Source organism: Anabrus simplex, chromosome 13, assembly GCF_040414725.1.
Source record: "Anabrus simplex isolate iqAnaSimp1 chromosome 13, ASM4041472v1, whole genome shotgun sequence".
NCBI lineage: Eukaryota > Metazoa > Arthropoda > Insecta > Orthoptera > Tettigoniidae > Anabrus > Anabrus simplex.
In genome coordinates this window covers 74,243,430-74,259,175 of record NC_090277.1, presented here as the reverse complement: position 1 = coordinate 74,259,175, position 15,746 = coordinate 74,243,430, and the positions used below count along the sequence as shown (strand labels likewise).

Genomic DNA, 15,746 nt, shown 5'->3' with positions numbered 1-15,746 from the left:
TGATGAAGCTTGGAAGCAGATTGTAGCTCACTGGGGACTGAAAAGAACTACAGCAATATATCTTGTCCCTGTCTTTTTGTGTTTTCATGTTTGTTGTCTCATCTTTCTTTGCTTCCTTTTCACTTACTGATCTGTCATTGTGTTCAGATCCTTCTACATGTGCTCATACAAATCACTTGTCGCCCTCTGCATAGCAGCACTTCATTAAATCCTAACATACCTTATTCACTGTTGAAGACATGTTTACAAAGCTAGTATGTTTTCCAGCCTCAAGCATGAGGAGTACCTGAACACTCTGAATCAGAAGAAGAAGAAGAAGGCCTCGAAGATCAATGCTCTGGATTCCCTGGATGAAGACGACGTGATCAGTTCCACCGAGAGGCCTGAGTCACCGTACACTGTTCCCAGTGAAAATAAAACAGAACTGGAGAAGTTTTACTCCCTCCGTAAGAAACAAAGTGAGTAACTCTTGTAGTGCCCAAATTGCTTCAATCTATTCCTAGTAAAAGTTGCCCAAAACATTTTAACGCATTCAACACTATTCCCATATGGGATATGGGCGCACTGCTTTCCAGGTTGTGGATGGCACCCATATACCATACGGGCGTTATTTTCGCACGTGTTTATAGGCAGCTGTACATATACCATATGGTCATATGGTTCCCATCCCTTGTTTGGAGATAGTAGTTTATCTAGTGTCCACTAGAATGTAGCAATTATTGGGAATTTGAAACCTAAATGATAAAGAAGGTAGTTGTTCCTTGCTGTGACCTCTACTGAAACACTCGATGTGCCGGGTGCTGAGAGCGCCAAATCTGTCGCATTGTAAGCTGTATTACTGTACACACATTTCCTCATGCTGGCCCGATGATAGTGATATCTTGGATATTTTATAGGGAGGAGCGGGTTCAGAAACAGATTGCAGTGATGAATATTCTGCTTATGAACCACATAACACGTTGTATTCCCGTGACCAAGTAAGCTCTGAGCTCCTGTGTGTATTTCACAAGCAGACCTAGTTTATGAACATCATCTTCCAGTTACAAATTATTCGTTTCTAGTATTGGTTCAGAACTGTAATCTGATGAATGCAGTAGTGATAATGACTGCAAGACATATGAAAACTGTGAACGAATATTATGTGTAGACCGAGGGACAGGGCTTCAGAGAAATATTACTAGTGAAAGCTGGAGTCACGATTATCATTTTGATGAACTGAAAATATGGGAGAACAATGCTGGTCCAAATCACCTTTTTTTACCTTCTGGGAGTTTAAGGAAAAGCCTTTTTGAATTATTTGTTGGATGGAAATTTTATGAGTTGGTAGCAAACGAGACTACCCAGCATGATTTTTGCGGCAAAGCATCTGATACGTGATTTTAACTAAATAAGGTCTTCTGATGTCAGAAATGTCATTGGTTCTATTGTATCACATCTAGGTTTCGTGTTATTTGCCATTTACTGTCTGAAAATGTGTCATTGTGGCGCAGTGCTGCTTTGGGATAACAGCAAATCGGCTGTTGTTAGAGTGGCTGTGGTTTGCTTTGTTAATGTTGCGTACGTTTGTCAATCCAAACCTCATCTACCGACTATGTCCCATCCATTGAATTAGTCAAATAACGGAGTATATTTTTAGCTCGTGGTAGCAGCAATGCGGTGAGGCCAGTCATTTGCGTCGAGAGTGTGGTGGAAGTCTGACCTTTTTATACTGTGTTGTGTTGTGAAAATGGCAAGTGTGTCAGGATTAGATGTGTGAATAAGCCAGAGTCATTGTGTTACATGTGTGGGTGTTATATTATGAAGGAGCAGAGTAGGCCAATAACTGCATCAATAAAACGTTTATATTATGCATTTTTTAAGGTAAAATTAGGAGTCTTGGACAAGTCGTGGGCTCCCCTCGTAATTTATAAAACGTGCCTTGAAAACCTACGACAGTGGAGCATTGGGAAATGTAAGGCCCTTCCATTTGTAATAGGAATGGTTTGACGTGAGCCCCAGGACCATACCAGGGATTGTTACTTTTGCCTGTGTAAATAGCGGGATTCAGTAGGACAGTATTGTGTACCCAAATTTAAAGTTGGCGATGAGACCTGTTCCTCATGGACCAGACATTCCAATACCTTCTCCTCCTACCAGTTTACCTGACTCTGACGATTCCTCAAATTCTGATAACGAGCAAGTTGATATGGATTTTTCACCTGCCGCAGATGCAGTAGGTCCACAATTGTTTAAACAGTCAGAGTTGAGAAATCTGATACAAGACCTTGGTCTCACAAAGGAAAAAAAAGTGAACTGCTAGGGTCACGACTGAAAGAAAAAAATCTTCTTGCACCTGGAACTACCTTTTCTTGGTGTAGACATAGAGATAAGGAGTTCAGGAAGTATTTAAAGGAGGAAGATGATCTGACCTACTGCTGTGACATTCCAGGATTGATAGAGCAGCTAGGGAGGGATTACAATCCTGAAGACTGGAGATTGTTTGTGGATTCCTCTAAGAGGAGCTTAAAGGTTGTACTACTTCATAACAGAAACATTCTAGCTTCGATTCCTGTGGCACATTCCGTTTCACTAAAAGAAAATTATATCACAATGCAAACTGTTTTAGATAAAATCAAATATCATGAGCACCGGTGGGAAATGTGTAGTGACTTGAAGGTGTGTAGTATTCTATTAGGACAACAAGCAGGCTACACTAAATTCCCTTGTTATTTATGCGGATGGGACAGCAGAGCTAGGGACAAACACTGGTCAACACCTTCCAGGCCCAAGAGACAAGTTTTGACACCTGGTGTGAAAAATGTTACAAATGCTGCCCTTAGTTGACCCACAAAATATTATTTTGCAACCGCTACACATCAAACTGGGAATCATGAAGCAGTTCATTAAGGCCTTGGACAAAAATAGCCCTTGTTTCAAGTACATGCCGGCCCTGTAGTGTAGGGGTAGCATGCCTGCCTCTCGTCCGGAGGCCCCGGGTTCGATTCCTGGCCAGGTCAGGGATTTTTCTCTCGACCTGAGGGCTGGTTTGAGGTCCACTCAGCCTACGTGATTAGAATTCAAGAGCTATCTGATGATGAGATGGCGGCTCCGGTCTCGAAAGCCCAGAATAACAGCTGAGAGGATGTGTCGTGCTGACCACACAACCCCTCATAATCTGCAGGCCTTCGGGCTGAGCAGCGGTCGCTGGGCAGGCCAAGGCCCTTTCAAGGGCGTTAAGTGCCGTGGGGTTTGGTTTGGTTTCAAGTACATTGCAAGCAAATTTCCACATTTATCTGATACAAGAGTCAAGGAAAGCATTTTTAATGGACCACAAATTAGAAAGCTTCTGAAAGACAGAAACTTTGAACAGGCGATGAATGTCATGGAACTTGCTGCATGGAATTCAATAAGAGACATCATAACAAAGTTCCTAGGAAATGTAAAGGATGAACAATACGAAACAATAGTGAAAACGATGTTGGATGATATGAAAGAGTTGGGGTGTAGAATAAGGCTGAAACTGCACTTCCTTCATTCTCATCTCAATCACTTTCCGGAAATGTATGGGGCTGTTAGTGAAGAGATGGAAGAGAGATTCCACCAGGACATCAAGGAGGCAGAAAGAGGATACCAGGGGAGGTGGGATGAACCAATAATGGCCGACTACTGTTGGTGTTTGAAAAAAGAACACAAACTTGATGCAGTCAGACGCTGGGCAGCCAAGCGTTCATTCCAAGGGGACAGCTTGGAATGTTAAAGCTTATTTTGTTCACATTTATGAATTCATAAAGATACTGAATGAAAGTTACATTGTTTGCTTGTAAATCATGTTTAATTGTCAAAATTAATTGCTTTCATTGCCTCAGATTGGTTTGCTTATGTGTTTTTGTGTAAATCAGTATTATATTACATCATCATCATCATCATCATCATAATCATCATCGGTTTGCCCTTCCAGTGAGCCGGGTAGGGTGTTTGAAACTGAACGTCTTCCAAAGTTGCCTATTCAAAAAGATTTTGTTGTCCATGATAGATTCCCAATTCCATCTTCTTCTTTCCATGTCTTCCCTCAGTTGGTCCATCCATCTTCTTCTTGGTCATCCGGCTGGTCTTCTACCTGTTATTCTCTTTTCCAAACAAGCACATGGTAACCTTGTGCTATTCATTCGTTTAACACGCACAAACCATTTAAGTTTAGATCGGATCTCATAATTTTTCACGTGATCAAGTCATGTCTTTTGGAGGGCAGTTCTAAGAAATTTCTTTTCACAGGCTTGAATCCTACTACAATCCTTTATTGTTAGTGTGCAGGTTTCCACAGAATGTGCAAGGATGAGAATGAAATATGACTTGTACAGGGTCATTTTTGTTCTTTATGGGACCTTCTCATCCCATAGTAGGTGTCTAATGATACTATAAAAGTTAGAGCCTTTGGTTACTCTGTTTGTTATTTCTATCTCAGTTCTATTATTACTAGTCATTACGCTTCCTAAATATCTGAATTGATGTACTACTTCAACTTGGTGGTCCTGTATTTTTATGTTGCATTCTGTATTATATCTACTGATTTTCAATGCTACTGTTTTTGATGGGTTCAATTTCATTCCATAATCATCAAACTTCTTACAACATGCATTCAGATTATTTCTTCCTATATTGCCACATCATCTGCAAACACCAGAGCCTGAAGATCTTTATTACCTTTTCCTTTTAGTTCCTTTAAAATGGTATCCATAACTGCTATGAATAGAAGAGGTGATAAGGCACTTCCCTGTTGTACTCCTTTGGTTGTATTGTACCATTCAGAGTGACCATCTCCAATACTGACACAGCTTTTACAATTAGTATATAGCATTTGGATCTTCCTAATAAGGTACTCCGGTACACCAAGTTTTCTAAGACTTTTCCAAATAGTTGATCTAGGAACATTATCATACTCCTTTTCAAGGTCCATAAACACAATAATTAGGTCTTTTCCTCTTTCTCAGTATTCATCTGCCAACATCCTCAAAGCAAATATCAAGTCTGTTGTGCTCCTTCCAGCCCTAAAGCCATGTTGTTCCTCTTCTAAGATACGCTCTAGTATATCCCTTACTCTGGCTTCAATGATCTTCTCCATAATTTTAAGGCCATGTGATAAGAGGGTAATGCCTCTGTAATTTTCACTTTTCCTTCTACTCCCTTTCTTAAAGACTATCCCCCCTTTTGTCCAATATTCAGGTATTTCATGAAATGAAATGAAATGTCGTATGGCTTTTAGTGCCGGGATATCCCAGGACGGGTTCGGCTCGCCAGGTGCAGGTCTTTCTATTTGACACCCGTAGGCGACCTGCATGTCATGAGGATGAAATGATGAAGAAGACAACACATACACCCAGCCCCTGTGCCGAAGGAATTCACCAATTAAGGTTAAAATCCGCGACCCGGCCGGGAATCGAATCCGGGACCCTCTGAACCGAAGGCCAGTATGCTGACCGTTCAGCCAACGAGTCGGAGAGGTATTTCATTATCCTTCCATATTGTTCTGAGAACTCTATATAGCCACTGTATTCCTGGCGGACCAGCAGCTTTAATCATGTCAGCTGTAATTTCATCAGTTCCTACTGACTTACCACTTTTCTTCCTATGGAGAGCTTGCTCTACTTCTGTCCAAGTAATTGGGATATCTTCCTCTATTGTCTTCTGTCCTACATCCTCAACAGAGATCTCATTAGGGTCATTTTGGAGCTTGTCAAAATACTGTCGCATTGTATCTGTGATATCTTTCATATTGCGAACTATATTACCATCTGCTGTCTCCAGAGCTGTAATTGCTTCTTTATCTGATATTTTACTTTTAACTATTCCATATATCATTTTCATATTCCCTTTACTGTCTTCTTCCAGTTTAGTGTAAATTATTACCAACTTTTCTCTTTTTCTTCCTGTACAATTGTCTTGACTTCCAACTTCCTGTATCTATATTCTTTTGCCATGTCTTCCAATTTATTGTTGTCTATTCAGTTAAAATTGAAATAATTGATGAAGAGATTCAACCTATTCAATACAAAAGAATAAGAAATGTAGTGAATTACATTCCTATTTAATAATAAGTAGAAATGGTACCGGTTTCGACCCTAGTCCAGGTCATCATCAGCCGATTCAAACATGAAAAACAATGCATAGGAAAAGGAAATGAAAGATCAAGTACAGTCCGGATCAGTAGAAGAGGCGATATAAAAATGAACGGGGGTAGACACTGTAAAACTCAGTCGATGTTGATTCTTCTGTCGGACTTAGCCACATCAAGAACTTTTTTGGCTTTATTACTTTTCATTATGGCTTCTTTCACTTTATCATTCCACCAAGATGTTCTTTTCTGTCTAACTCTTCTGCTTGTTCTTCCACATATTTTATCTGCACTACCAACCAGACTTGCCTTAAAATCATTCTATTCTTCATTACCTTTCTTTGTGTCTGTTATTGGTATTTTAGCTCTGTTCCTCTTGAAACTGCTGTTTGACTTCCAGATCTTTCAATTTCCAGTCTTGAATTTTTTTTTTTTTTTTTCTTGTTTACTTTATTAATAGGTTTGGTGACTCTTTGGTCTGCAGTGAGAACCTATGGTCACTATCAAGGCTCTCACTAGGTATCACTTTTACATCAAGCACACTTTCTCCACTTGACCTGCCTGTGATGATAAGGTCTATCACTGATCTATACTGACCATCCCAGCTGTATCTCATTATCTTGTGGCTATCCCGTTTCTTCACCAGAAGCTGGTTTCTTTTACATAGATCAAGCAGAAGTTCACCCTCCTCATTTCTATTACCAAATCCATATGGACCAATAATTCCTTTATAACCTGACTTATCAGATCCTACCTGGGCATTAAAATCCCCAATTGTCATTATGTTCTCTTCATCAATGATGTCCTCTAGTTTTTCTAGGAAGTTTGCTTTTTGGTCATCGCTACAACCCTGTTGGGGAGGATAAACATGGATCACAGTTTGAGTTTCTCCATTTAGGCATATTTTAGCTTTGATTAATCTCTCATTGATGAATGAGACATCTGTTACACTATCAATGTCTTTCATCATAATCATCGTTGACCAACTCCAGTTTCCGAGGTGTGGTATGCAAGCCCCTTCCATTTTGTTCTGTCCATGAACCATTCTTCGTTCACAATCTCCAGTATAATTTATATCCGTCCTCTAACATTCTTCTTGTGTTGCAACCTTTCCATTTGGTTTCACTTAACCCTAGGATATGTCTACGGTTCATTAAATCCATGATTTTGTTGTATTTTCCTATTAGAGCCATATGTTTAAGGTTCCAATCCGAAGCTTGTTTCTATGATTGGTTCTTCTCGTGCATCTTGAATGAACATCAGACATGACATCGTCATTAGTTCCAAGAGTACATGAAGTATTGTCGACATTCAGAATATGTTTTCGAAACAGACTTTCAACCTATTAGGTCGTGTTACGTACAATTAGTACATGTAGAAGAGATGTTAAGTACAGAACAAAAATGTCCAACCGGACATCAGTGGGATCCGAACCCACAACCTCCGGATTTTGTGTCGGTTGCTCTACCAATTGAGCTATGGTGGCCTAGGTCATCCTTGTTCTGTTATTCTAAGCTACAGGTCTGGCACTACTGCCATCATAACGTAGAGTGCGTTCAAGTCGCCCATTGTGGGCCAAGTCAATGAATATTGAATTTTCATGACCGCATTGTCATCGAAACAGACTTTCAACCTATTAGGTCGCGTTACGTACAATTAGTACGTGTAGAAGAGATGTTAAGTACAGAACAAAATGGCCAACTGGACACCAGTGGGATCCGAACCCACAACCTCCCGATTTTGAAGACAATGCGGTCGTGAAAATTCAATATTCATTGACTTGGCCCACAACGGGCGACTTGAACGCACTCTACGGTGTGATGGACTACCTGAAAGTGGGACTACATACTAGCAGATGGACCACTTGTATTGAGCTGTGCAACTTGCCTAGGTATAACCGACTTGGATAGATTAATCCAGCCTGTTTAGCTTAGAGAAGTTCATCAGCATTAATGTTTACTGTTCTTCCGTGATATTCAGTCATGTCATGTGGCCTCTAGGGAGGCAGGGTGCAGGTCATTGTAGTTGATGCCCTTGAGCGACCTGCATGTCTGGATGTGTAATGATGATGAAGGGAATGGAATATGTTCAATAAATTTCCAATTTCTTTGCAATCATTTAAGAAAGAGATGAAAGGAAAAAATGGAGGGGAAAAATGGACCAGACTAAGGGACACAATGGTTAACGAAGCAACTGAAGTTTGTGGAAAGACAAGTATGAAAACAAGGGGGAAGGAAACACTGTAGTGGAATAAAAGAGTGAGAGCAGCAATCAGGGAAACAAATCTCTTGCAGAAAGAAAGGGATCGGGAGAAAAATAAACCAGATCTTACTAGAGACAAGACAAAGATCAGAAACCTCAAACAATTATACCGAAACAAGAAACTGGATGTTAAAAGAACAGTTACAAAAGGAAAGACCAAGGCATGGAATATATTCACTCAAAAACTGGAGGAAGACAGCAGAGGCAATAAAAAACTACTGTATAGTGTTATCAGAGGTAAAAGGAAACCAATGAATACCATAAAGGCACTTGAAGATGAAAATGGAAATCTGGTTAGGACAGAAAGTGACATGAGAGAAGTCCTGAAGAACCATTTCGACCAGTTCAGAACAGACCAGTTCAAGAACAAAATACAGAAATGGAAATCCAAGCCTACAATGAGGAACCTCCCATCACATGGACAGAAACTAAGACAGCCTTAAAATCTATGCCTAAAGGAAACTCTTCAGGTGCAGATGAAGTGAATGCAGACATGATAAAGGCAGCAGGCATCCAGGGTATACAATGGATGCACAGAATACTAAATGCCATATGGACAGACAATAAAATACCTGCAGATTGGAGCAAGGGCATTATAATCCACCTGTTTAAGAAAGGCAGCAGACGGAAACCCACCAACTATAGAGGAATAACACTGATGTCTCATGGCCTAAATATTCTAGAGAAGATCATAGAAAGAAGATTGAGAACCATCATTGAACCACAGTTAGAGGAGGAGCATTATGGATTCAGAAGTAACAGATCAACAATAGATCTCATTTTTAGCACCTGCATGCTGATGGAAAAGTATTGAGAGAAAGGCAAGAACGTGGTCATTGTATTCCTGGATATAGAAAAGGCCTATGATAGTGTTATAAGAGATAAGATCTGGGAGTGCCTGAGGAAAAGAAATGTTCCTGAAGGACTGGTAAGGAAAATTCAGATGTTGTATAAAGACTGTACTAGCTGTGTACAAATTGGGGAAGGTTGATCATCATGGTTTGAGACCAAGAGTGGAGTTCAAGAAGGAAGTGCACTTTGTCCCCACTACTATTCATCACTGTTATGGACAATATAATGAACGTCAAGAAAAAATTAGGTGAACTGGATGCAGTGGCCTTTGCTGATGATATCATGATTTGGGGTGAAACAGAAGAGGAAGTACAGACCAGACTCAACGTATGGAAAACCCAGTTCCAGGAATATAACCTCAACATCAGCGAGACCAAGACAGTGGTGATGGCAGTCAACAGAGAAGGGCGTCCAGCAAGTGTAAAACTAGGAGACCACCAGCTAGAGTGTGTGGATAGTTTTCCTTACCTTGGAAGTGTAATCTCCAGTGATAATTTGGTAGGAAAGGAAATTACAAACAGAGCGCAAAAGGGATTGGAATTCTACCAACAAGTAAGAACACTCTTATGGGATGACATGATTCAAAACTGGCTAAACTGATAATGTTTAACGGCTATTTCATACCAATACTGACCTATGGTATTGAAGCGTGCACCCTCTCAAAAAGAGATTCATCAAGATTGCATGCATCAGAGATGAAATTTCTTAGATCAACCATCCAGAAGTCCAAGATGGACAAGTTAAGAAATAAGGAAGTGAGGAAAGAAGCTGGAATAAAGACATCCCTATTAGACCGAATTGGCACGTCCAGATACGGTGGTACGGGCATGTGATGAGGATGGAGCCTACAAGAACAGCCGGAATAAGTTTGGAAAGACAGGTGGAGGGGAAAAGACCTGCAGGAAGATCTAAAACCCAATGGATGGACATGATCAAAGTTGATCTACACTGACTGACAGAGCAAATGCAACACCAAGGAGGAGTGGTTCGAAAGGGATGAAAGTTGGGGAAAAAACAGAGACGGCACGGACGAATAATTGATGTTTATTTCAAACCGATATGCAGGTTACACAATGCGCACGGCATCGACTCAGTAGGATGTAGGACCACCGCGAGCGGCGATGCACGCAGAAACACGTCGAGGTACAGAGTCAATAAGAGTGCGGATGGTGTCCTGAGGGATGGTTCTCCATTCTCTGTCAACCATTTGCCACAGTTGGTCGTCCGTACGAGGCTGGGGCAGAGTTTGCAAACGGCGTCCAATGAAATCCCACATGTGTTCGATTGGTGAGAGATCCGGAGAGTACGCTGGCCACGGAAGCATCTGTACACCTCGTAGAGCCTGTTGGGAGATGCGAGCAGTGTGTGGGCGGGCATTATCCTGCTGAAACAGAGCATTGGGCAGCCCCTGAAGGTACAGGAGTGCCACTGGCCGCAGCACATGCTGCACGTAGCGGTGGGCATTTAACGTGCCTTGAATACGCACTAGAGGTGACGTGGAATCATACGCAATAGCGCCCCAAACCATGATGCCGCGTTGTCTAGCGGTAGGGCGCTCCACAGTTACGGCCGGATTTGACCTTTCTCCACGCCGACGCCACACGCGTCTGTGGTGACTATCACTGACAGAACAGAAGCGTGACTCATCGGAGAACACGACGTTCCGCCATTCCCTCATCCAAGTCGCTCTAGCCCGGCACCATGCCAGGCGTGCACGTCTATGCTGTGGAGTCAATGGTAGTCTTCTGAGCGGACGCCGGGAGTGCAGGCCTCCTTCAACCAATCGACGGGAAATTGTTCTGGTCGATATTGGAACAGCCAGGGTGTCTTGCACATGCTGAAGAATGGCAGTTGACGTGGCGTGCGGGGCTGCCACCGCTTGGCGGCGGATGCGCCGATCCTCGCGTGCTGACGTCACTCGGGCTGCGCCTGGACCCCTCGCACGTGCCACATGTCCCTGCGCCAACCATCTTCGCCACAGGCGCTGCACCGTGGACACATCCCTATGGGTATCGGCTGCGATTTGACGAAGCGACCAACCTGCCCTTCTCAGCCCGATCACCATACCCCTCGTAAAGTCGTCTGTCTGCTGGAAATGCCTCCGTTGATGGCAGCCTGGCATTCTTAGCTATACACATGTCCTGTGGCACACGACAACACGTTCTACAATGACTGTCGGCTGAGAAATCACGGTACGAAGTGGGCCATTCGCCAACGCCGTGTCCCATTTATCGTTCGCTATGTGCGCAGCACAGCGGCGCATTTCACATCATGAGCATACCTCAGTGACGTCAGTCTACCCTGCAATTGGCATAAAGTTCTGACCACTCCTTCTTGGTGTTGCATTTGCTCTGTCAGTCAGTGTAGTTACCAGGGGATGGACAGTGGATGATGTTCTCTATGACACGTTGTACATGGACAAGAAGAAGTGGAAGAGGCTCATAATCAGTACCCGGGAAACTGGAACTATACAATGATGATGATAAGAAAAGGTTAGGAAAACAACAGATAGGGAATCTGCCACCTGGGCGACTGCCCTAAATGCAGACCAGTAATGACCGGTAATGATGATGATGATGATGTAGGGAGGGGATGGAATCCAGTGTCAGAACATAGCCTAATCCTGCTAAATAACAGCAAGGGGTTTGCTCAAGACTTAATGTTTCCACATGCCCTCACTTCATATGAACACAGAAGCAGTAGCGGCAGTCGCCTCTCCACTTTCTGGAGAAAATATTACATTTTTATTTCATTTTGGCCGGCTGAAACTAGGAATTACATGAATTTTTTTTTTTTTTAAAGCAATTTGTAGAAGCCCTGTTGTCTTATAAGCGAATTATTTCCTTTATTTTGTTTAACTATTAACAAAATTATTAGCGGAAATACGTACAAAATATTGTTTGTCCCGGCTAACCGATTTGTAAAGCACCACAGCAAGTAGTGGACACTTTGCATGTGCTGTGAGGAAGGTAGCAAGGCTATAATTTTTTGCCAACGTCATGAACGCTGAGGTATGATTCACCTGCTTGTCATGTGCATTTGTCAGTCTGATACTCTCTTTACTGTCTGTTAGTTTCTTAGAGTGCAGTCAAATACTAAATAATTTTAATTGTATAATCACACCGTACTTCTTTTTAATTGTAATAAATGTGTAATGCTGTTCCTTTGGTGAAAGTTTTATTGTATAGTATTGAATCAAAATCTCAAAAAAACTATTATTACCACACTTAAATTGGTAAATTGTCAGCCTTTACCTGTCTGTCAAAATTTGGTCAGAGAGCATAAGAAACTTATCCTTTTGTAGCTTTTCTTTTTGACGTATATTCCACAAACCCAGGTACTGTTTGTTGTCTGTACATTTTTTCCCCCGCATACTTTTAATTCCCAATCGTGCACAGGAGAGAGACCCAGGTGTTTGGCACGCAATCTAGTGATTAGAAATTGTATACCTTCATCTCTCCTACCATCCCAACCAACATTCTGATGGTAAAAAATTCTTCATTCAAAGGGACTCGTTCACCACACTGTCAGATCATATTGATGCCTTAACGATCAACTTCTCCACTGTGAGGGAATCGATAACATTATATCAATGCTAAATGATTTCAGCTGTGAACATGAAGAGGTACATGGACAACAACACAAATCCTTGTGAAGATTTCTACCAGTACGCTTGTGGCAACTGGGCCAAGAAGAACCCCATTCCCAAGGATCAGAGTACGTTCGATACATTCGAGATTCTCAGAGAGAACCTTGATGTGGCACTCAAAGAGTTGCTAGAAGAGTGTTCTGAGTCCGACAAGCCAACAGGCATCGGAGGGGATGCAATCACCAAGGCTAAACAGTTGTACCAGTCCTGTATGAACCAAGGTATGTTCTACAAGAATTCTTTCTTCAATTTTTCAATTAGTTTCAGGTTTATAATGGGTACAGTTTATTTCTAGTAATTATAAATTGTATACCACCACCTCTCGTACCCTCCTGTCCAACATCCCGATGGTGAAAATATTATCCACCTATGGAACTCGAACCAGCTAACCACAGTGTCAGGCGGTAAGACTTGACATCTTACTGATCATGACCACCAGCTGGGTCCCTTAATATTCACCTAATACTGGAAACTAATCAGCTGAGAACTGCAAAAAGTAACCCTGAGCATTTATCTCAAGGATTATTTTCTTGCTTTCCAATAGCTCCTCATCCTTATAGTTTGTTGTTTCTTCTGTACTGCTTCTTCTCCGCCTCCTGGAAAGCCTTGAAGTCTTCTGAAAGTTGCCCTGTTTTTATTACATCTCCCTACCAGATCTCTTTTCATTCCACAGATCTACTGGTCGCCATTCTTGCTCTTATAAATGTCGGTTGTTATCTATCCTCATTATGTCACCGAAGAAATTTATTCTCCTCTTTCTAATCATGTACAACAGCCTTTCGTCTTCTTCGCCCTTGTATAGATCTTCATTTCTCCTAGGCCTAAACTCTTCTTTCTCCATTTTCTATTGTCCCTGTATTTTTCTCAGGATATTCCTCTCCTTGTTCTCTGTTTCTATTTCTCCTATTTTCATTGAGTACATATACAATAGTACATTCTGTGCCAGAAAGACTCTTGTGTTTGTGATGTCTGTACTGTAGTTGGTACGCTACTTCCAGCTCTCTTGTTCTTGACCTGTCTGCTTCCTTGTTCAGCCCATCATCGAGTCTATTTCAGATGTTATAAAATCTGCAAAAATCATGTACGGTATAGTGAAAATTAGAGAATTGGCATGCTCCTTGGTTGGCAACTGAAAGGTCATCAGTTTTAACTTTTAAACCATTTAATACAGGTGGTACACTGAGTTTACTTGGCACAGCTGTGAGCTTGCATTCAGGAGATAGTGGGTTTGAATCCCACTGTCAACAGCCATGAAGATAGTTTTCAGTGGTTTCCCATTTTTACACCAGGCAATTGCTGGGGCTGTGCCTTAATTAAGGACATAGCCACTTCTTACCCACTCTTAGCCCTTTACTATCTCATTGCTGCCATAAGACCTGCCTGTGTCGGTGTGATGCAAAAGAAAATGGTAAATATATATATATACACATATACTGTATATAGGTGATATTGAAAGTTATAAATTTCATTATTGGTTCCGTATGGAATTAAGATTACATAAACTTTGTAAATTATATGTGATATTGAAAGGGTTGAAACTTCATGATTATAAGCCTCATGGGAAAATCTAAGTACTTTGTGGTACTTCCTGTCTACTTGGCTGCTGAGTACTGTGCATCTGTATGTACATGCAGAGAGATACAGTGTGTTGACACCTGCTACCTGTGCTGAGCCACAAGTGCTATGCAGCGTCAGTTTCTTTCTGCCATCCATCACGACAAGATTAGCCTGTGTCACTGCAGGCAAACTCATTGTGAATGGCTTTAATTTAAATCAAAACTGGGAAGATGAGGGATCTATAAAAACATTGGATCATATGCCTACCAAAGGGTTTCGATCTCCCAGGAAAGCTTTGGTGTCATCTCAGCAGGCTTCGGACTGAACACAGCTGCTCAACTGTGGTCTAGATGAATAGTCTATCCAGCACTGCCTTCGGCACCCTGACCTGACTGCAGAATATGGACCTCAAAGTGTAGTTTAGTAGATTTGTATTTATGTGTGATTGCCTTAGGATTAAATAAATATAGTACACCACCTGTCTCTGAGGATCATTGACAGTGTGTTGGTCTCCAGATCCCAAGATCACAAGTTTATTTCTAGAGGTCAAGTTTTTGAAGCAGGAAGAGTCCATCCAGCAATCATGTCGTTTAATGTCAACATGTAAAAGATCTCGGATGAAGCAATCTGTGTTCACTCAGTCACCACTGATCTGCATTTAAGGTACTTGCCCAGGTGGCAGATTTCCAATATGTTGTTTTCCTAGCCTTTTCTTAAATGATCACAAAGAAATTGGAAATTTATTGAACATCTCCCTTGGTAAATTATTCCAATCCCTAACTTCCCTTCCTATAAACAATTATTAACAAAATTAATTAAAACTCAGCAGTAGGTCACCTGTCATCTGATAGAGTATTGACACACAGACACACGATAGCTAAAGTAATGTGATTATTATAATGCAATAAAATTATGTATGTGCATGCAGAATTTCTCCTGCAAACACAACTGCTGTGAGACTTGCCAGTAGCACCAACAACACCAACAATGTCATCTTGACCGCACTTCATTTGAGATCATCTACCAGCTTTAATGCAGACTGCCCAGTTTAATTATCAACACTCTACCAAAACAAATTTGCGACCACCACAGTACCTGCAAAACCCATAACATGGATCTGAAATCATATTTGATTATTGTTCTACAGTGTAACCTGCAACTTCCCACCCTCTTGTCCTCAAATGGGACATCACCTGGTGTTCAGGTCTACGGGAACACATCACCTGTGTCCCTCTCAACAGTGTCTCTTTGTCAGCAATGACAACCAAGGCTGCTTTTATATGTACTCTATCAATGCATACATGGTAACTCTCTTTCCTAGACATATATACAGTACAG

The 15,746-nt window shown here is 41.5% G+C and overlaps 1 protein-coding gene across 1 annotated transcript in view; it reads left to right on the top strand.

Moving 5' to 3' along the window:
* The first annotated feature begins 256 nt into the window (after nt 1-256).
* Nucleotides 257-15,746, top strand: part of Nep4 (Neprilysin 4) — a 105,697-nt gene continuing 90,207 nt past the window's right edge. Inside the window, exons 1-2 of the mRNA XM_067157399.2 lie at nt 257-458; nt 12,812-13,072. Coding sequence (XP_067013500.2) covers nt 257-458; nt 12,812-13,072 — 463 coding nt within the window. The remainder of the gene's footprint in view (nt 459-12,811; nt 13,073-15,746) is intronic.